The sequence below is a fragment of the Ursus americanus genome, chromosome 24, assembly GCF_024610735.1.
Source record: "Ursus americanus isolate L20-20 chromosome 24, mUrsAme1.1.p, whole genome shotgun sequence".
NCBI classification, from domain to species: domain Eukaryota; kingdom Metazoa; phylum Chordata; class Mammalia; order Carnivora; family Ursidae; genus Ursus; species Ursus americanus.
In genome coordinates, this window is record NC_142150.1 from 36,896,818 (window position 1) to 36,920,629 (window position 23,812).

General features: G+C 37.1%; 1 protein-coding gene across 1 annotated transcript; it reads left to right on the forward strand.

Annotated features, from left to right (window-relative positions):
* The first annotated feature begins 7,264 nt into the window (after nucleotides 1-7,264).
* Nucleotides 7,265-23,582, forward strand: MS4A13 (membrane spanning 4-domains A13). The gene is made up of 6 exons (XM_045786530.2): nucleotides 7,265-7,318; nucleotides 9,672-9,812; nucleotides 13,194-13,250; nucleotides 14,178-14,297; nucleotides 18,697-18,792; nucleotides 23,520-23,582. The coding sequence occupies exons 1-6, from the start codon at nucleotides 7,265-7,267 to the stop codon at nucleotides 23,580-23,582; spliced, it is 531 nt and encodes a 176-aa protein (XP_045642486.2).
* The last annotated feature ends 230 nt before the right edge of the window (nucleotides 23,583-23,812 follow it).

Sequence of the window (23,812 nt, forward strand, 5' to 3'; positions counted from 1 at the left end):
AAGGCTGCTGGACCCCAGGGCCCTGGAGCTTGGGAAGCACTGGGGGACAGCACCCAGGGCAAAGTGGCCTTCTCAAAAAAGGTAGCTGCATGGCCTGGGAAGACAAAGATGAAGATGGAAAGTGGCTGCTGTGCTACAGAACAATGTGAAAATTCTGGGGACTCCCAGAAGTACTCTGGAAGTAGGGATTTGCAGAGAACTGAGGTGTGCTTGAGCAGATGGGGAGGCAAGCCAGGCAAATGAGGCCAGTGTGTCCTAATTCCCACGGGATGGAGAGGATTTGGACATCTGCATTTTCCTAAAACTGGCTAATTTTTTCCTTTCTCCCTTCGTTGTCCAATTAAAACAAACAAAGCCTTCCCCTCTCCAGACTATTCTCAACAAGGTAATCTATATTTTTGAAATGTTTACTCTTCTCCCCAAACCCACCTCTGCTCCACTCCTCAGTTCCCTGACTTCACTCTAAAAATGGATATCCCTTGTCCTGCGATGACCACTGACAACGGGCTCCCGGCTCAGCAGGGTGTCTGCTTCTCCCTCTCCCTTAGCCCGTCCCCCCAAGCAGGTACTTATTATTTACAAGTAATAAATAAATGCTGGGTTTGAGTACAAAGACTTCACTCAAGGAATATAAGTATTTCTCTCTCAAATAAATAAAATCTTTTTTAAAAATAAATAAATAATTAAAAAAATAAAAATGGGTACCCTTTTATTCAATTCTACTGGCTGGCTCACTGGTATTCAGTGGACTGCACCAATCTCTTTCTCCACTCGTGGTGACTACCCAATTTAAAGCTCACACACAATTTGACCTTGTTTTCACAATTCCTGACACTCACCTAAGAACTTAGCAACACTTACAATCTGGTACAGACTTTTTGGCCAAATATCACTTCATATAGTCAGGGAATGCTGGCTGCAATGTCTAGTTCTGTGGTCTCAGCCTATTGATAGTGATGCTATCGACCTGAATACATAAGGCCCTTGCCTAAGCCTTACTACTCATGGCGGCCCCCACAGACGTTTCCCCTACTGGAATAAGCGCTATGGCTGGATTGATCCTTGTGGTTCTTACTGTAATTGCAGGATGCACCTCAGCAGCAACCATCAGGAAACTTTGAAGGACAGGACTTACTACTCACAAGTCCTGGAAGGTACACAGCATGCCCCAAGGGCCATGTAGCAAGGGAGAGAGAGAAAGCACAAACCTGGGGTTCTGCCTTTATTAGGGCTGAATGTAGAGTACCTACAGTTTCTTGGGTACACTCTTTATGGGTGAATTTAAGACATAAGAGCAGGAATTAGGGCAGGGAAGGGAAAAGCAAGGTCATTCAAGTGGTTAGTTATCTATGTTAACCAGAGAGAGCTTTTTTTTTTTTAATTTATTTATTTGAGATAGAGACAGAGAGAGAGAGAGGGAGAGAGAGAGAGAGAATGAGTAGGGAGGAGAGGGAGAAGCAGGTTCCCTGCGAGGAGGGAGCCTGACATGGGGCTCGATATCAGAACCCTAGGATCATGACCTGAGCCAAAGGCAGCCGTTTAACCAACTGAGCCACCCAGGTGCCCCAGAGAGAGCTTTCTAAAAGGGAGTCTTTGGGGTGCATAGCCTACTTTTTCTCTAGTTGTTTTGCCAGTAGCTGTGTCATACAGCTGGCAATTCATTTACTTGAGAGGAGTGTGTTTGAATTGGATGCACTGGCAATCAAAAGCTTAATGTCAGAGACTTACACTGTAAGAGGAGAAAACAAAGTCAAAGAGTAGTACACACAGCCAGAATTGGAGCTGAGAACCATCCCTAGACCTTCTGATTTCACCAACAGTATTCCTTAACACAATTCTGCAACAGTCATATGGCACAGCTCTTCCTGAAGGAGGCCTGAGAAAGCAAACGCGTACAGATTCTGGAGCTAGATTGCTGGAGTTAGAACTGCAACTTGCACATTTGTAAGCTGTGTGACTATGAACAAGATCCCTAACCTCCCCAAGCCTCAGTATTTTCACCAGTTAAAATAATAAAAATGGTGCAGTTTAAGTAAGATAAGCCAATGTGCTAAAGCAGCTAAACAAGGAGGCCATTAGACCAGAGTGGCTCTAATGCTTTGACAGCCTACATAGGCAAATCAAAACCCCAGCCAGAATCAATGCACTCCAACCTGAGAAAATTAAACTTAAGAACTAACCACAGCTAACTAAGCTCTCTCAAATAAGGCAGCTGTCTAAATCATAGCTGATCAAATAATTTCCTTGCTTTGCTTCCACATCTTCTAGATAAAAACCTTCCCCCCAGCTCCTGCTGATGAGGTGTTCCCAACCATTTTCAGTTTGGTGTTGCCCAATTCAAATCAATGTTTGCTCAAACTCTTCAAATTTTTGATGTATCTCAGTCTATCTTTAAACACATGTAAAGCACATAACATTTTGCCTGGACAGTAAATACAAAAAGAAAAAAAAGGCAAAATAATTTTTAAGCATTTCCTTAAAGAACTGTATTTATGTAATATTGCTAACTATATGGAAATGAAAATCTACTACATACATGTTTATGTGTGCAAGTATATGTGTCCGTATACATATATACCATATTTTATATGCATATATACATATATTGCACATCTACAGTAAACTCAACTGCTTAGTTTCCCCAGTGTTACACAGATTTATTTCCATTTTTCTTACTAGAATAACCTGAGGTTTACACAGAGGAAGTATCTGTTTCGTCCCTTGCATAAGTAAAATGCAATTCCTCATAGCAATTTGGACAAAATATTTTATGAGGGCTTAAAGCCCATGGAGTCCTTATAATGATCCCCCAACAATGGTCTTAACAACGTATCAAGCATAGTGGTCTCAGCAAATTTCCTTGTAATGTCTTTGTTATCCTCATAATGTCTTTGTTGACCACTTCAAGGGAAATTAACAACACAACCTGCATGGGAAAATATTTTAAATGACAAAAATTAAAACTCAAAAAAAAAAAAAAAAAGTAAGCCATATTGGATGTCATACCATGACCGACTGCCTCTTCATTGCTGAAGGAAGCAGTTTTGAGAACTAAGTGACAAAAATTAGAATGAAATTAATTCTAAATTTCGAAACCCAGTTTATAAGGACAGAGAAAAGCAAAACTGGTTATCAAAGGAATTAAGAAGTACCAAGGAACTTTGCCTATCCCACGGTTTGACTTCTTAATCTACTCTTGCCTATGTTCACACTGAACACAAATGAATATGTATTTGTATTCACTGAATACAAATACATATTTCATCCCCCATCCAAGAAAATCATCAAATCCAAGCTAATTTCCACAGACTGTTGGGTAAACCTTAGATGAAAAGATAGCTCTCTTCTCTCACAATCAATCAATCAGGGCAGCAAGTTCCAATAGGGAGTCATCTCATCAGACCTGATTCTCATTTCTACTAAATCCATAATCTTGACACTGAAAACACATTCAAGTGAGTTCTTCTACACACATAGAACGCTTAGTATTGTCAGATCACTCTCTGCTCACAGACAGGTAAAGCACAAAAGAACAATTCTAATGTCAGAAACTAAATTGCCTTCTTACTTACAACTAAAACTGATAACGTCAGTGATACACTGACCAATACAAAATGTAAAGGCATTAGAACAGCCTGTACATATTTTTTTTCTTTTAATTGAGGGGGCTGCAGAGTCACAATGTAAGGAAGCTAGCTAGCTGTGAGGCTAATAATAAAGTTATTGAGCTTATAACTGATTTTTGAGCTATAAATGATCATAAAGTTCTTGGTGGCTTGAAGATATAATTGTAATTTGGCTTTGGCAAAAAAAAAAGGGGGGGTGTTAGTGGCATTTAGTCAATTTCTTTTAAAAGAAAAATGAGTCTCTGTTCCCGAATGTTTTACTCACTATTATTTACTAAATATTTACATCACAAGCTTGAATTTTAATTTTCCCAAAATACCAATATACATTTTCCTGGAACAAACGAAACTTCGTAACATTCAGTAGCTGCAGGAATATCTGCTTTCCAGGTACTTCACTATCTCCGTAAATCATGAAAGCTGCGTAACCGGAGTAGCTGTACTTGTCAGTTAATTTAATATCACGGTTTTTGCTTGAGGTTCACCCCCCGACTTCCTCATCCACCTCATCTACCACATTGGACCTACACAAGGGTGTAAGACAAGGGTCCGATGTGGTAGATGAGGCGGATGAGGAAGTCGGGGGGTGAACCTCAAGCAAAAACCGTGATATTAAATTAACTGACAAGTTAATTTATCTTCCAGCTTCTACCTCTACTCCTTACACATCTTTTCACACACATTGTTTTAACGACTCTCCACATCAAATAGAAAACTGATACCAGGTATAACCTGAAACGTAAACTCACCTCAGCAGGTGGACGAAAAAGTCATTCTGGTGTCTTGCCAAATAGTCTCTTCATTAATTTCCTTCTTTGGCTTCTTACATTTTTTTTAAAAAGGTGGAGGGTAGTCACTGACTCAACCGTTTTTTCAATATTTACACCTCCTAAAATGCATTTGCGCTATAATTTTCCTCCGAGGACAGAGAAGGTGAGTGACTGTTCATCAGTGATCCTGGTCGCTCGGCAGAGAAGGCACGAGAAGAGCCCATATCAGAAATGGAAGTTTGGAGAAACCATTTCTCCAGACACCGCGCGGTAGTTCCCGCGAGTCTGACCACGTGGTCCGCAAAGCCCTAGTGAGTCTGCGCACACGCTCTCCTCCACCCCCGTCACGTACCAGGAGTGAGTGCGCAGGCGCTCGGGGGCGCTGCCTCAGCCGCTGCCGTTGGAGGCTCGCGTGCCTTGAGGAGCCTGAGGGCCTGCTGGGTCCTGGGCTCCTTGCTGCTTCAGTGATGCTTGCCTGGCAGCGTCTGGGGACCTGGCCCTGAGGGCGCGGCCCGCGGAGATCTGCCTCTTGACCTGGGCTTGGGCGCTGGCAGGAGGACCCGGACGGGGTGCTGGAGGAGCGCTCCTGGGCGAGGGGACCGGCCCACGTGGGGTCTCCGCCCCCTTAGCCTGGGCCTGGGCCTGAGAGGGCGAAACTCGATCCTTAGGACCTTGAACAAGTAAAATGAAGGGTAATGATGTCGCTTTACTTACGGTATTTCTTAAGTGTTAAAAGCTGAAAAGGGAGGCAGAGATAGAATTCCGAGCCCCCCACTTTCCCTCCTCTGCCCCGTCCAGCCTTGTGCAGGTACTGGGCCTCAGCCACCCCCTGCGCGCCCAGCCCAGTCCACTTCATCAAGTGTGAGTCCCTCGGTCGCAGCCTAGGACTGGCCCTGGACATGGAGAAAGGAATTCCTCGGCTTCCGGGAGCTCACGCTGCCTTGGGAGCCGGTCCTGATCCCAAGTTAGACAGCGCTGTGATGTCGTGTAGGGGAGCAAGGAGAGGAGTACTAATAGAAGGTTGCTATTGGGGCCGAAATCCACAGAGGGGCTGGGATGAGGCCGAGAAGGTGGGCGGGGAACAGTTCATGAAGGGTTTTCTCGGCCCTGCCGAAGGGTTTGAACTTTATTCTGAAGACAGGAGTCTCATCCCTGCTAAAGATGGAGAAGTGGTTTTAGACATGAGTTCTCTGTGACTGTTCCAGAATTTCTGTGTCTTAAAGGCAAGTGTAGGGGATGAGGATAGGGTTGGGAATAAGGGCCAAGGGCTTGTTCTGCAGCTGCCTTTTGGATTAGTGATGAGATCACCAGAGAATAAAAACAAATTATTAATTTTTATTTTTTATTTTATTTATTTATCTTTTTTTTAACAAAATAAGATACTTAACTGGGTTATAGAGTAACTGAATGTAGAATGTCTTTCTAAAAAATTCTAACCATCATTTATTCCAGAAATAATATTGCAGAAATTCTTATTTTCTTCCTTCCGTCAATTACGCTAAAGAACTTTAAACACACACAACCTGTTTTTTCTTGGTACTTTAATGCATACTTCTCCTGGGGTGGTTTCAGTGGGGGCCTGATGGAGACTATAGGATGCTAAATATTCTCCCCAAGTCACTTGTGGTGCTTCCACTATCAACTGTGAGAAGAATTTTTGTACATATACAAAAGGGCTAATTATTTTTTATTATTTTTCTTTTTTCTTAAAAGTGATGATAGCAATCTAGATATGACTTCCTCATTACTTTATATATGAATTCTGTAATTCTGTGTCTTTTATTTAATCATGACAGAATGATTAATCTTGGTTGCCTTTAGGCCTGTACCCTTTCTGTGGTGTTTCTCAAAGGTGCTGTTTAATATATGAAACTTATTATTTATACTTAAGTTATTAACATATTGTTTTCTGTACTGTCAATAGCTCTTGTATTCTTACCTAGCTTTTTTCTGTCTCCGTACTTTATAGAATTAAGAGACATTCAGAAAATCAATTTTAGCAACCGAAGACTCATTAAAATAATCAAATCATGAGATTTTAAGAGTGCAGGGAATGAGAGGTTATTTACTCAAACCCTCCTTTGGAAAGGATCAAGATTGAAGGTTTAAGAAGCATGATTCATGTTATTGACCTGAATATGACATGTTAGAAGGTGTAGAACAATGTAATATCAGAACCGCAAAGGATACAGTGATTAGCCAGGTTTTCTGAACACCAGGGAGAAATGCAGGAATAATGGGGGGGGGGGGACAATAACAACAAAAGAATTCCTAGGAGAAGCCTTTAGGATTGTGGAAGCAACTTTGGTAAGTTGTCTGATGGCAGAAAAAGTTCTTTTATATAAAGAACTAGATCTCAAGTATGTGACAGAAAAAAAAATCATGAGCCCATGATGAATTTAAGTACACGAACTTAGTTTTGACATACAAACGTAGCATTATGAATTGCACTGAACTGATTATGAATTGCAAATAAGTTGTTAAAAGCTTTACTGAAAATTCTCTAACACTGCTCCCCAAGTGTTCTTCATAGTTTATCATCCAGAGTCACTGTTTACTACTCAGAGAAAATAACTGTAATATGCCTATATTTTTCAGTCATAGAGAGAGGCTTTTCACTTATGGAGGCTGTTTTTCAGAACAGGGAGATGCAAGCTGATGCCTTTACAAAGTTAGGTACAGAAAGAAGAAAGCAACTGCTTCAGAGTTTGGGGAGGTGGTTATAAAACAGTAGGGAAAGAATCAAACTTAAGTATTTTCTTTTGAGCAAAGTGTGTATACGTGTTTTGTATTGTTTTGTAGAAGTTGGCTAATAAAAAATATCACCAAAGATTAGAAGCGTAATCATCTAGAGGAAATGCGGGTAGTATGGCTCCCTGTAGGTGTTCAAAAATCTCTACAGCAGATAGTCTCGTTTTAGGGGTAAGTAAGACTTCACTTTAACTAAATTCAGGAATATGCAATATTTCAATTTACTAACGGTTATTCTTGAATCTGGAGCGGGTGTATTTGGTTAAGTCAAATGGGTGAAAATGGGTTTAAAAAAATTTTTTTTGAGTATAGTTGACACACAATGTTATATCAGTTTCAGGTACACAACATAGTGATTTGACATCTCCGTACATTGTGCTACACTTGCCACAAGCATAGCTACCATCTCTCACCATACAACTCTGTAACAGTATCATTGACTATATTCCTTGTGCTGTACCTTTTATTCCTGTGACTTATTCATTCCATAACTTGAATCTCCCTGTATTTCCCACTCCCCTTCACCCAAAAATGTTTTTTTAATACTGATTGTCTTCTACAAATTTTGACTGATCTCATGTCTCTTCATAAACAAATATGTGCTTAGATATAAGCATACTGACTAAACCAACATACATAGGGTAACAGATAAATCCCAAAAAGGAATAAAAGAAGTTGTTGTTGTTTTTTAAACTGGGAGAGGGATCTCTTGCTGATCTCTTTCAATTACTGTATTGATGTCTATGCAATAGAATAATTACTAATTTGTCTCTTCAGTTATAAACAGAGCTTAGCTATCTCTTAATAAACACCAAGGAATTATGAAGATCATTTTCTTTCACATCTGAAAGAGAAAGAACTTTTCCACTGGATGTGAACTTTTCCTTTGAACTTGGCCACTGTGTAGATTGTCTCCCACCTGACTGTTCAGCAGAGATTCTTAATCTCTTTGGAGTCACAGACCCCTTCGGACATAGGAAGAAAGCTCTGAATCTTCTCCCCAGCTTCATGTATCTATTGTAATCCTTTGCACTCATATTTTTGTGTATGGGCAAGAGGCCTATGACCTCCTAAAATCCCATTCGTTGGCTCTAGGTTAAGAACCATTTTTAAATAAGAAAACCTATCTTGTTCTTCTCCACACACTAGCAGCCTTGCTTTCTTATGGAGTTCTTTTCAAGCTTTGGTTACTTAGATATTTCATAGTATTATATAGGACAACTGCCAATTATAAAGGGAGACACTATTTTTCAAACCCACTTAAGAGTTGGCAAAGTCATGTGGAGTTAATTTCCTTCATTCTGATGTGCTTATTCAGGAGATATTTACTGGGTGACAATAGCGAGACAACTATAAAGTCCAGGCTCTTAAGGATTTTGCTATCTTGTAGGGGGTTTTCTCCCAATCAAATCCAAAGAATCTCTAAAGATAATGCTATTCTTCCAAATATGATGCAGAGGAAATCTAAAATTCTAAACCTATAAAAATGCATAAGATTGTTCCTGAAAAAGTGGTCTTTCTATAAAAGAGAATTCTCTAAAATGTATCTTTAATATTAGCTAATTGCATTTATGTGTTTTTAGACTACTTGCTTTACAAAGGGCTAGAACTATTAGAGTTAAAGCATTAAATAGCCTCCTATTAAAGTTTATATTATAGTTAAAATAATGTATCCTCTGAAATTTTTACTTTTTTTTTTTAATTAAGTAGGCTCCACACCCAATGTGGGGCTTGAACTCATGATCTTCAGATCAAGCATCACATGCTTTCCTGACTGAGCCAGCCAGGTGCCCCAATCCTCTGAAACTTTTAGAGCAATTAAAAATATGATTCAGTATAGGAAATATCAGTTCACATATAAATTGAAAAATAAATTTACTGGCACATGTTTACTTAGATTATAATTATCTTCTTACAAATTAAAGTTGAGTAACAATTCTCCCCTCTACCAACACATCTCCTACCCAATAGGAAGACCTTGTACAAGCAAGTCTGCATTGGATATTCTTTGTATCTATGTGTTGGACTGTACCTCACCCCAGCATGCTTGTGATAAATATACATAACAAGTATGCCTTAAAGGCAAAAGTAGACCTTTAAAAGATGCAAGAAACTAATATGCAAGAATATATTGAATACATGGCTTCCTGTATCCAAATAGATTAATAACCATATTTTCCCCCAAATACCTTCAGTATTCTCCTCTTATGCCATTACTTGATAGGTAGGGAGGATTGCCAGTAGTAAGAGTCAGACTGTCAACTTTTTTTATGGGAGAATTGACTAGAATTATTACTGAGCAGTCTGGTACTCCAAAAATGGCTGATTCCTATTTGGTAAACCTCAGTACTTCCTGGTTAGGACTTTCTTTTGGGCCTAACCAGTCCAGAAAATACATGGTAAGTGCATTGCTATTTAACTTTTATCTTTCATAAAAGTATCGAATATTTCTTATAGTTAACACTTATTGGAATTATGTTATAAATTACATGGTTTCGTTACTAATATCATTCTCTTCTTACAGGCTGTCCAGATTATGATTGGCATATTTCATGTTTTCATGTGGTATTTCCTATTGATTTTGTATATGGGACAAATTAAAGGAGTCTTTGGGACATATGAACCTATAACTTACAAAACAGGATGTTCTTTATGGGGAGTTATTGTGAGTAGAATATATTTATATAATTTAATCACTCAGTAAATACTGTTCATGCCACTAGTGGAAGATAGGGAACAGTCTTTTAACAGAGATTTCAGGAGAATTATGTAAGTAAATCCCATGTTGGTAATTTATTCAAAATCAAATTCCTTTTTTCAACACATGTTTTTTTAGTACCTTCGACTTACCAGTACTGTTACAAGAGATGTGGCTACAGGAGTGAATACACAATGACAACCATAGGTTGGATTGTCTTTAGATATGTGAAAGACAAAGAACCTTAAGCATAATATCCATTAGCATGATGAATTTTCAAATTTAGGGTCCTTACCTTCTTCACACAAATGAGTCTATACTCACACACTTTCTAAATTTGTCATTACTTGCATTCTTCTGTGGTTTCTAGACAGCCATAAAGTAGAGGAAGATTTGAAGAGTATGGCATCCTCAAAGCTGAGTGAACAAATGGGGAAAGATAAACTATATTAAATTCTGTTATTTTGCCAAATAGGGCTGAGAATTAGCAAGATGGGAGTCATCAATAAACTTGACAAGTAGTTTCAGTGGAATGGTGAGGCAAAACCTGACTGAAGTTGGTTTAAGAAATAATGGAAGGAGAAGAACTATAGAGACAGCAAATAAAACTTCTTTAAGGACTGTGGTGTAATGTGGCATTGAGAAATGAGGTAGTAGCAGGAGGAAGTTTGGGTGAAAACAAGGTTCGCTTATTTGTTTCAGTAAGTTGGAAGTATGTTTTTTACTGAGGGGACTGAACCAAAAGAGAGAAAATCAATATGAATAAATGGAGGGAAGGAGGCATTGTTAGAATCCTGTACTGGGGTAGGCAAGAGATGATGACTTTTAATACACAAATACTTAGGTTCATGGACAGTTCATCTCTAGCAGTGGTTCTCAATGAGAGGTGGTTTTGCCTCTCAGAGGACATTTGGTGATGTCTGGAGACATTTATGGTTTTCACAGTTGGGGTGGGCATCTAGTAGGCAGAAGCCAAGGATATGGCTAAATACCCCACAAAGTATAGGATAGCCCTCATAAGAAAGAATTAGCCATCTTTAATGTAAATAGTGCCAAAGTGGGTAACAGGATGGAGAAGTAGAGGACAAAGAGAAAGGACAAATTTTGATAGGTAAGTAGATGGGATATTGGGAGATTGTGGAACTTTTCTTCTGATGGCTTCAAATATCTCAGTGAATTAGGAAGCCAGATCATGAGCTGAGAATGAGAATGGAATAATGGATTGGTTGTTTGAAGAGAGCTCACTTAAGCTTTAGGAACAGGATTTGTGGAGTGAGATATGGGTCAAGATGGTTGTGTGTCTTTCTCAGGTCCTATTTGGCTGCATGGGTTCAGGCATTCAATGAGAAGGAATACGCATTTAACCAGGATTTGGATTTAACCATGCATCTGTGATCAAACAAGAACAGTGCAAAGGAGTTGAAAGTGTATATAAGTGAGTGTAATAGTTAACCATGGAATTTAAGCTGGTGAAGGAGAGAGTAAAACAGGGAGATGCGGAGCTTGGTTATAGATCCAGATGGGTTCTAAGGTTTGTTAGTGTTGTGATACTACAGGACATGATGTAGAAAGATAGAAGCTGGTGGTCATAGTGGGATACCTGGAATTGAGATTTGAAAGCTGTTACACTTACAGGCAGAAACAAGCACAGGAGAATGAATATGGGTGTGAGTGACTGAGATAAGATGGGGTCAGAAGATTAGAGAAGAGAAATTCAAAGAACCATACGACCAAGGTATTAGAAGGCTCATATATATATGACCAAGGTTCAGGAAGTGTTAGAGTGGGACGCCTGGCTGGCTCAGTTGGTTAAGTGTCTGCTTTCCACTTAGGTCATGATCCCAGAGTCCTGTGATGGAGTCCTGCATCGGGCTCCTTGCTCAGCGGGGAGACTTCTCTCCCTCTGCCTGCTGCTCCGCCTGCTTGTGCTTGTGTGCACGCGCTCTCTCTCTCTCTCTCTCTGACAAATAAATAAAAACCTTTAAAATAAAAAAATAAAGAGGTGTTAGAGAGAGAGTGAGACAGGAATTAAAATCACCAAGAGTAGAGTGACCAAGTCATCAATTGATGACTTCAACCAGGATGGATAGTGGGTGATAGAATCTGAGGACACTTGATTCAAAGCTGGAGGAGAGAGAAGCATTGGAAGTAATAAGGAGCAAGGAGACCATTATCCCACACTTAGAAACAGTGTTATAAGGGCTAAAAGAGAAAATGGGCACAACTTGAGAGGGCTGCATAAAGGCCTACCTTTATACATTGGCTCACAAGTGTCAAAGCATTGCTTTAGAAAACAATAGTGAATTTGCAGACAAAATCCAGATAAATGATTCCTGTCCCTCAGTGTTTAATTGTATATGTTATAGAAATAGCATGTGTAGCTCCTAGAATAAGTTATCTAAAATTTCAGTTAAATTTAATCCAATACAAAACTGTCATAAACTTTGACAGGCATTTTGTGAAGCACCTGGTTTGGTAATCTAGCTACAGAGCACTCCAGGTCATAATTCATCTTTATATTAGTTCTTCCTTTCACGGTGTACCTCCTTAGAAATCTCAGCTTTTATTACAGAATGAAGTGCTGTGTGTGTAAATTTAAGTTATTCCGGAGGAGTTAGTAAGCTTTAAGGTTTGGCCTTCCTATAGATGGTATAGCATGAGTGCTGGTTTTCCACAGATTATCCTTTGACTTCGATCTTTGTAAAAGCCACTAAAACAGATAAGACAAAAGGAATGTTCCAAGGGAATTATGTAGCTCACCTTCAAATAACATGGCATAAGTTTACACTTCCGGGAATAGACAAAGTAACCTGGTATGAAATAGTGGAAACTCTTAAAAAAAAAAAAAAGGCAAAAACATGAATTATAGTTGTTACTTTAATAATGGCCACAGCCTCAAGAGATATATTTTGTACAAACTCAATTTGGAATAGACTCATGAACCACTTTTTTCACATTTGGATATGTATACAGTAATTGAAATCAGAAGCTTCGTTTTATTAGGAAAGATAGCATTTGAAATCATAATCAAATGAGTTCAGAAAGCATGCACAGATATAAGCAAACTTGGCCCCTGATTCAGGACTCTTTAAGTCATCTTTGGCATATACCACAACCTGAATTTGGCCCACTGTCCCCTGTGTTTCTATGATTAGTGACCCGGCTATTAGCTTTCAGTTCATTACTATATGATGGAAATTTGCCCTGACCCCCTCTATGAAACATCTTTATGTTTTGTTACTCTTGGTATTCTAAAAATATTTGACCTGGAAGAGGGAGTTGTTAAAAATACAACTTAAGTTGATGAGCATTGTCAATGAGTATTTATAAATATGTTTTTATATCCAGTTTATCGTTGCAGGAGTCTCCATGATAAGAGCAGCAAGGCATCCAACTCAAGGCGTGGTAAGTGGAGTGCTTCAGGTATCCTAGAAATCACTTGTCACAAGCTAAGTAGGTTTTAGTGAGTATCTAAACAATGAAGGAATCTCCCTTACTTGTAAAATAAAGAATTAAGTGAAAAGGTAGGAGCACATAACTTAATGTAGACAAACTTTCTATATTAATTAGAATCATTATAAAGGTTCTAAATTTAAATGCAGGGGTTTTTTTTATTTGGTGTTCTACCTTATTTTAACATTGTATGAACTTCACTAGTAGAAAAAATTCAATAGGACCTAATAATGCCTTTATATATAGACAAAATATTACTGTAAAACTTCATTTTCCTATCTATCTAGTTTGGGAACAGGATTATATCTTGTAATAAAATAGAGGATCTGTCGAGAAGATCCATCTATGGTATAGGTAAGATACTGAAAAGAAAAAAATCTTAGTCTCTTAGAGCTAAGAAATCAGTGAGTCTGATCTCACAATTGTACAGATAAAAACATATCCAACAATATTGATGGATTTCCCTAGAGAGTAAAAATCCTGAATTAAAAATCATTGAATCTTATTTGGCTTATTTCTACAAGCAGTCATTTTCCATCCTTTTTTGTTTCTTTTTCCATTTTACAGTGGATCTCCTTTTGTTCAAATCCTATCTTAACAAACTCTCTTCCAAATGATTCAGAAGATTGTAAAATACAACATTCTTTAGCCCAAATGGAAGACCGATGCTTATTGGTGTGATATTTCCCTGTTCCCTCCAGATTAACTGGGTTTCATGTAAACAAGAAAAATATTTTATTCTAACGGCACACATTCCAGCACCTCTAAAGCTTCAGAAACTAGATCAGAGTTTTGACGAAATGATTTTTTTTCAGCAATACAAACTGTTTAAGCTGTTTATTCAGACTATAACAAGCTTACCATGTGTCTTCTTTACAGATTACGTTTGCTTTGATCATGAACATCTTCTGCATAATTGTTGCAGTTATTGCATCAATTCTAACAACAATTGAGTTGTCTTCTTTTAATTCCGTGTCATATAGGAATTATGGACAAGCAGTAAGTGACCAATTCTTTAGGAACATCTTAATTTCAAACAATTGTCTTCCAAGGTTTTAAAGCCTTTGGAGGTGAAATAAGGCTTTTATTAGTCTTCATGAAATTCTTTGCTTTAAGTAGTAAGCTCTTGATCGAAAGTTTCCATTCAAAAGTAATCCTAACATGATTTTTTTGGTAAATATTAATAGAATGTTTGAATTCCTGACATGCCCAATTAAAGTAAAGCAAGTAGATAATGTGAAAGCTTCAGTGATAAGTGTATATGCATTAGGCATGGGGTCCCTGATGATTCTGTTAATGAAAGAAAAGTATAATCCTAGACCTTAAAACCATTCCTAAAATCAACAGAAGAATTCTGCTACTGATGCATGTATTTGGAATTGTAGACACCTGGTAGTTTCTGGCTTAACACAGAGCTTTTCATACATAGCCTATTTTTTTTTTAAGATTTAATTATTTATTTTAGAAAGAAAGAGAGAGAGTGCAAGTGGGGGGAGAGGCAGAGGGAGAGAGTCCTCAAGCAGACTGTCCGCTGAGTGTGGAGCCCAATGTGGGACTCCATCCTGAGACCCTAAGATCATGACCTGAGCCGATATCAAGAGTCAGATGCTCAACCAACTGAGCCACCCAGGCGTCCCCATAAACAGCTTACTTTTGTGTCTCACATGAAAAGCTTTATGTGCTCAAATGCTAAGTGTGCGTGAATCTGTCTTGTTTCTGTTTAATGGAATATCCAATTACATACTTTGTACCAGAGAAATAACTGTATTTCTTCTTAAGATAGTAACATTCTCCAGTAAATGTGAATATCTCTACTGATATCACAACTGATTTATTTCAATTGTGTTGGCTTTAAACTCAGAATTACAGAATATTAGTGCTGCAGAAGACTTTCAAATGAGAATATGTTATATTAGAGTAGAGCTCCTCTTTATTGTTGAACAGCAAAACAAAAAATAACAACTTGGAAATTTTAATTCAAAAATAATTCTATAGAGAAGAATCATCGTAGATGAGGCATAAACTTCCTGCTCCCCTACCTCAACTTTCCTCTCTCTATACCTGCACCATATTATAAAGGGACCATCAGTGGAAGGAATCCTAGCATGAAGAACAAAAGCCTGGAGGACAATGAAAGGATGAGAGAAGATGCAGTAGTACCCCAAAATGGATTGTGTGTAATGAACGATGGATTGATTTAAATAAATACGCATCAGATTTTCCCTATACATTGTAAGAAAATTCTCCATTTTCTCTGGAAATTCATTCTGGGAATCTTCAATTCTAATTTTGGTGGCAGAGATAAGGAGGAAGAATTAGGTTAAGTGGAGGATTGTATCAAATTATTTAGCTGACCACTCTTACTCATAAGCTTATAATGATTAGTTTAAGATAATAATGGCATAATTTCCAGGACTCCCCTTTTGCAAGCAGTATTACAAACCACTGTAGACTGTATTTATCTGAACTCAGTATTAATGATCAATTTCACAATCTCCCAAATGCAGAAGTTTCAGTTTTGTTTGTGGTGATTAATTACATGAGTGAATTTATATATTAGACCTACATCTCTAACCCACAATCTTCTCTTAGAGGCATTATAGAATCCTATTCCTACATTTCCTAAGGCAGCCAACATTTTACAAGATTTTCCACATGCCAGCTTTTCTAATATAAGCAAGCTGCTTGGCTAAACCCAAAAACTCTTCGAGTTATCAGTGTTCCCAGGTACGTTCGGCTATCCCAAAAAGTGCATGCCTCTGAAACATACTTCTCTTATAGCAAAATGGTTGATAGTCTAAATCCAGAACCAGACTGACTTTATTCAAACGCTGTCTTCAGTACTCTGTGTGTGACCCTGTGGACAAGTTTCTTAACTTCTTTGTTTCAACAGAGAAAGTGCTAACACATACCTGTTAAACTGTTTGTCTCCCAGACTCCAGGCCTGTTATTCTAATGGCCAGCTTGAGGTTTCCGCTTCGATATGCTTCTGTTGTCACCATCTCAAATTCAACAGATAGAAAATGGAAAGCTTCTGCCTCCTCAAGAGTACTGTGCTGCAAGACTCCCTTATTTCAGCCTCTAAAGCTGAAAACCTTGATGTAATCCTTCACCCTTCTCTCTCCATTATCTTCCCAATTACCAAGTATTGTTTATTATTTATTTTAATTTTTATTAACTAGGGCTCTCTTAGTTGTCACAGGAAATACAACCCAAATTGACTTAAGCAAGAAAAGGACACTTAATGACTTATGCTAGAATCAAAGGCTTAAGTCGCCTGTGGAGAACTCAGTCACTGTGTTGTTTGCCTGTTTGAACTTCTCTGGCAGATGGATATCTTGCTATTTTCAGGGGCAGAATTTGTCTGAGAATAACACTAACATATACAAGTTAAGGAATGTGGACAAATCTTTACAATCTTGGCAACAAATCTTTTTGTGGACAGATTTTACAATCTTGGCAACAAAGAGGTCACCAGTACTTCTCAGCTAAAATGCTACAATTGTGTTTCTGACAACAAAATTAAATCAGAATTCTGATAAAGTAACGATATTTCAAACCCTCTAAAGTCTTTTCTTTATCCTCCTGTTACTATCATACACTCCCATACCTGAGTTAAACTCGCTTTATCATTTTCTTAAAACATGTTCATTCTTGCATTCATTTTTTTGCTCACATTATCAAACCATAGGTCATGTGATATGTATTTTAGCTTTATTACTGTTTTTATTTTATGTCTCCATTTCTTAATTATTTTGTCACACTTTCAATGTATGCTATTACATTTTTACTGGAACAGGATAAGCCACAAAAAAAACAGTAAATGAAAATTTAAAGCTGCCTAGAATGTTGCTTCCCTCCTTCATTTTTCTCAGTCTTACTCTTCTTCGCAATGTCTTACCTCTTTATGAAGCATTCCTGGATATCAAAGGCTTAGGGCAAATCTCCTGTCCTCTAAAATTCCTGAGCAAGTTTTTATCCATTCTGACATATTTAACCTTATTATATGTTACCTTATATTATCTTTTTGTCTTTTCTACTTGAATATAAACCTTGAGAAAGTAGGAATTTTTTGTCATTTCATTCTTACCATCTACTCCCTACCACCTAATAGTTTCTTGCATAAAAGATATTAAGTAAGCCCAACAAAAACAGAGAAAGAGAAAGATTTGAAGGAGAGAGATTGTAAAGTTATTCTTTCCAGGTCTGGATATCATTCTTGTCTTTCTACAGCCAGCACAAAGCTACATTTATTTTCAGGATTAGGACCAACATCATTCATCCTGATATGTAGTTGAAAATATCTTTCTGATCACAACAGATCTGCTTTATTATCCCAGCAAAATCATAATCACTGTATACTTCCAAGTGAGATGTTGTTGGTTGAGGTTTTACTCATCCCTCCACATCACGTTACAGTAATTTCTATGTGAGATTTTTATCACCGCACATACAAATTTAAGTAAGTCTGTAATTAATAACAGTTGTTTTAATATATGAGAATTGCTTGATAAACTCTTTTAGTAGCCATCTTATCACTGGAGACAGAGAGTCAAATCTTATGGACTGAAGAGCTTGGATAGATGCCGGAAATGGCCAGCAATCCCTGTACCGACAGATGAAAGATTACTCCAAACTTTGCCCTGAAAGAGGGGAGAAGGCAAGGCGGTCAACGCTCAGAGACAAAGACCCTTTGTCCTTCTTTGCCCCCGCCTTTATTGGTCCTTCAAGATAATCATAAATCTTTATCACTGTTTCTCAAACATGTGATGTGTGACAAGGGATCTTACTGGAACTAGGAGGATCTGTTTATGGGGAAGATACAATATGCTAATCTGCATGTTCTACTAGTTCTACTAAACATAGCCTAGGGGACAATGCACGCATCTCTTAAATCACAGGGCGGCTGTTTGGGAGAATTGGGCCAAGAAAACTTTGGGAAGGCAGCTCCCTGCAGCATTCCCACCGCAGAGTGGTCACGCAGGCCTCAGCATTCCAAAGGCCTACGCCCTTCTTCAAAACCTTCCCTTACCCCCAGCGACCTCTGTGTTACATTTTAGCAAGCCAGGAATCATGGACGATTTCATGCTCTACATTAACCCCAACAGATAGAGACTCTGTCATGAAGAGAATAATGAGAATGAAAACTTGTAAGAAGTGAGACAAGAATGCTGAGTGATGAAGACCACCAGTGAAAGCTGAAGCTAATGAGCAGGGGGAATTAAGGGTGGGAAAAGTAGAGCGGAAGGCAAAGTAGTAGAGATGACGAAGTCGAATGGTGAAAGCTTATTTATTTTTCCTGTTTTCCTTGAGACTCATGGTAGGAGCTCCTGATATGAACATATTTACACTTATTAAAGATAATAATGCAAGATTTCTCCTTGTTTTCTGGTTTCAGAAACTTGGAAGGGAAGTTTCACGGATTTTACTGATATCTTACCCCTTGGAATTTTCTATTGCATTAGCATACTCAATCTTTGGCTGTGTTGGTTTGGTAAGTGTTTATCTCTTCTAGCAAATCAAAAGATGCTGATTTCTAGCACATACAGTCTATAAAGAGATGATATAATATGTTAGAACTCAGAAAATGGAATATGTCACAATATTTCCTTTAAAATCTTCCCTTTTATTGTTTATAAAGTTACAACATAATACATGAAACTATAAAGTAAAATTATAGAGTAAAAAGTTATTGTCCTCTTACTGTAGTCCTCATCATACCCACACATCCACGTGTAAACAAAAAAGACATAGACACACACACAGTTTCCTTGTTTACTACTCGTGTGATCATATTCATATTTGTCACATGATTTTTCTCAACTATCATAAACATCTTTTCATTATAAAACAAAACAATGGCTTTTAGTAGCGTCATACTTTTCCTTAGTATTTCTTTTGACATTTTTTTCTTGCTGCATATTTAGCTTTTTTCCATTTTTTTTTAATTATAAACAACAATCTTTACATGTAAGACTAGTATTTCTGTAGGTAGTTGATTCCTAGAAGTGTAATGACAAGTTTGATAACATCCCTAAATGCTGTAATAATCCACAGTACTACAAAAGCTTATGAGAATGATTATTTTATCACAAGCTTAAAAAAAAAACTAGGTATCAGGGTTCCTGGGTTGCTCAGTTGGTTAAACATCCAACTTTTGATTTCTGATAAGGTCATAATCTCAGGGTCATGAGATCAAAGCCTATGTAGGGCTTCACACTGGGCATGGATTCTCTCTCTCACTTTCTCTGCTCATCTCTACCCCATTCTTGTGTGCTGTGCTCTTTTTCTCTCAAGAAAAAAAAAAAGAAAGAAACTAGATACCTAGACTCATTCATTCTTTCACAAATATTTATGGAGGGCCTACTATTTACTAGGCATTGTAATAGGCATAAGGATGCAATGATTAACAAGACAACATCCCTGCCATCAGGAAGTTTTCTTTTCAGTGGAGGAGACAATTAACAAATTGTGGACAATTAACAAATATAGATCTATATCTATATAGATATTTATGTGTATATAAATTATAAACAATGATCTTTATATGTAAGACTAGTAAATATTTGGATTGGATGAAAGCCCACCCTAATGACTTTATTATGACTTTGTTACTGTTTTAAAGACTCTATCTCCAAATACAGTGAGATTCTGAGGTACTGGGAGTGAGGACTTTAACATATATGAATTTAGGGGGACACGGTGCAGCCCTTAACATGGTGTTTAATCACAACCTCTGACCAGTCATTGGCTGACTACTTACGCTGACCAGGGGAGAACCCCATTAAACCAGTCTTAAAAACAAAAACATGAATTTAAATAAATGAGAAACATAAGTAGATATATCAAAGGCCACACAGTCAAGGGACACAGACTCCACAAAATTAGTACAGGCAAGTCACAAAAGGTGGTAATAACAACCACTCTGGGGGGAAGATAAGGGAATCAGAATCCAGAGTCACTACAATATATTGTCTAAAATGTCCATCTTTCAACAACAACAAAAATATGATGTGCAAAGAACAGGAAATGATGACATATACACTTGAAAACAGTCAGTAGCTACAGGTTTTGGGGGGAAGAGAATGACAAATGTTGGGCTTCACAAAGAAAGACTTTAAAGAACTAAAGAAAAAATGTTAAAATATTAATGTTAATTAACGTTAACATTAAAAATGATAATAATGATTCATCAGAGTATGAATGTCTATTACCTTGATTGTGGTGATGGTATCATGGTGTTTGCGTATGTTTAAATTTGTCTAATTGCACCCATTAAATACGTACAGTTCTTTGTATATCAGTTATATCTCAATAAAGCTATTAATTTTTAATAAATAATATAAATAAAATATAAATATATTTTATGTATTTTAAAATATTTAACATATTTTTATATTTTCTATAATATTTTATATTTTTTAAAATATTTTTAAAATATTACTATATTTTATATAATTTATATAAAAAATATAAATTATTAAAAAGAACCAAATGGAAATTCTTTAGTTTAAAAATACAGTTACTGAAATGAAATACTCATCAGAGGGGCTGAATAGCAGATTTGTGCTGACAGAAGACAAAATTAGCAAACATGATAAAATGATATAGATCATCCAATCTGAAGAACGGGGAATAAAGAGAAGAAAAATTAATATTATGTCAGAGACCTTTGGGACACCATCCAGTACACCAACGTATACATAATAAGAATCCCAGAAAATGAGGGAACAGGAAAAATACTTAAGAAATAATGGCCAAAATTTTCCTAAATTTGATGAAAAATATTCTTCTACATATGTAAGAAGTTCAGTAACCTCCAATTAGAATAATCACAAACAGATTCACTCCTAGACATCTGAGATCCAAACTGAACTAAAAAAAGAGAGAAAATCTTTCGAGCAGCAAGAGAAAAATGATTTCCTATACAATAGAACCACAGGAAGATTAACAGCTGACTTCTCATCAGAAACAACAGAGGCCTGAAGTCAATGAGATGGCACATCAAAGTGTTGGAGGAAAACGGTCAAGCCTGAATTCTGTATCCTATAACTAACCATTCAGACGCGGAGGGGAAATAAAGACACACACAGATGAGCAGACAGAGAATGTGTGGCTAGGAGAACTGCCTTACAAGAAACACCAAAGGAAGTTTTTTTAGTCTGAAAAGAAGGTATATGAGATGGAGCTCAAAAACACATGAAGAAATAAAGAGCATCAATAAAGGTAATTATTGCAGATGACTATAAAAAAACAATATAAGTATAACTTTTGTGCTTCTCTTAACTGATGGAAAAGACAATTGCATAAATTGCATTGGGCCCACTCAGATAATCCAAAATAATCTCCTTATTTTAAAGTCATGTTATTATCAGCCTTAATTCCATCTATCACAATTCCTCAACTCTACCTTACAGCATGAAAGCAGCCACAGACAATATATAAATGAATGGATATGGCTTTGTTCCAGTTAAACTTTCCAAAACAGGTAGTGGGCCAGATTGGGTCCATATTCCAGAGTTTGCTAAGCCCTGTTCTATAGATATATATTCTCTCCTTTTTCCCCTGAAATTTTAAGAGATAAGATTATAAAATTAAAAATTATAACACTATATTGTTGAGTATATAACATGTAGGTGTAATATACATGACAATAATAGCACAAAGCAAGGTGGAAGGAATAGAGCTACATGAGAATGAAGTTTCTATATTTTAAAGTATGTGTGTGTGTGTATATATATATATACACATATATATTAAAGTGGCATGCACCTGAAGCAGTTTGTGATAAATTAAGATGCACGTTCTAATTCCTAGACTAATAACTAAGAATACTCAAAAATTATAATAAGATAACAAAGAAATTAAGATAATATACAGAAAGTATTAATAGGCAAAGAAGGAACATAAAAGACAAGACCTATAGGAAACTCATGGCAAGGTGTTAGACAAAAATCCAACCATTTCAATAATAACATTAAAATAAAACTGCACTGAGATATTCATTTCCTAACAGAATGATTAAGTTTCAAAATACAATTCTAAGTGATGATAATGCCAATGGACAAAAGAACTCTCTCACTCCTACTTGGAATATAAATTATTACAACAACTTTGAAAACGCATTATTATGGAAAGTTAAGATGTGCATACCCTGTCAGTAATTTTAGTTTTTTGTATATACCCAACAGAAATGTGAGAGCGATGGACTAAGATACACTTCCAAGAAAATACCAATATTATTCATAATAGTCCCAAAGTGGAAACAATGCAAATGGGTGAATGGTGAATATATTGAAGTACATTACTCTAATAAAATTATACATAGTAATTAAAATGAACTATACCTATAATTAACAACATGGATGACTCTCACATACATAATGGTAAAATATAGGAAGTCAGACCCAGGGGCACCTGGGTGGCGCAGTCATTAAGCGTCTGCCTTTGGCTCAAGGCGTGATCCCAGCATTCTGGAATCGAGCCCCACATTAGGCTCCTCCGCTAGGAGCCTGCTTCTTCCTCTCCCACTCCCCCTGCTTGTGTTCTCTCTTGCGCTGTCTGTCTCTGTCAAATAAATAAATAAAATCTTTAAAAAAAAAAAAGAAAGAAAGAAAGTCAGACCCAAAGAATGCATACTTTATGATTCCATTCAGATGAAGTTTGAAACCAGGCAAAACTAAAGCTGAACTATAATGTTTACAGAGGGATGCAAGCTAGTAAAACTGGAAAGAAAAGAAAAAATTAATTACCTAAAAGTCAAAATGACAAGTTACTTTTGGAAGGAAGAAATGGGTAATAATTGGGAAATATCATGACAAGGTATCTTTTGGGGTGCTGGCATCTGTTCATGTTCAAGAAGAATTTTTTGTTGTTGTTAAAGTTTGGAAGTATGCCAAAAAGTCACAAGTGCCTGGGGTACCTGGGTAGCTCAGTTGGTTAAACATCCAACTGTTGATTTCTGGCCGGGTCTTGATCTCAGGGTATGAGTTCAAGTCCAACATTGGGCTCCACATTGGGTGTGGAGCCTACTTAAAAAAAAAGTTACAAATGTCTAGTAGGAATTAAGAGAGTGGGTCGAAGTAGAGTTGAGACACATGGCACTTTAACATTTTATTCTATAAACATCAGTACTGCTTATTTTTTTAAACTAAGTATTTGTTACATGTATAATCTTAGGAAGCATGATATGATTTATAAGAGGTTAATTTTTTTTTTCAGAGTCGTCATCATAATGAAGATACTCTCACAGCTGTTACAGAGGAAGCTGAGAGCTCTTTTTAAAAACCTTAGAAATAGGAGATTTTTCCTGTGCTCATACCTGATGTGGGCCCTAATGATATCTCTGTATAACAAGGCTGCTACAAGGCCCACAGATTTTGTGCAAAAGAAAATACAAACAAGTTGGGTTTTTCTTCTCAGTATTCAAGAAATTTCCCTGCACATATTTTTGTAGGCTCCAAGTAGAAAGCTTTTCCCTATTTAAATATATTATTACAAGGAAAAATTTATTT

What these genes read in the sequence shown, in the direction of transcription:
- MS4A13 (XM_045786530.2), top strand. Translation starts at nt 7,265, where the DNA reads ATGGCTCCCTGTAGGTGTTCAAAAATCTCTACAGCAGATAGTCTCGTT. An exon ending in CAGATAGTCTCGTTTTAGGG is followed by an intron (nt 7,319 to 9,671) that starts GTAAGTAAGACT and finishes CTCTTCTTACAG; the next exon opens with GCTGTCCAGATTATGATTGG. An exon ending in GTTCTTTATGGGGAGTTATT is followed by an intron (nt 9,813 to 13,193) that starts GTGAGTAGAATA and finishes TTTTATATCCAG; the next exon opens with TTTATCGTTGCAGGAGTCTC.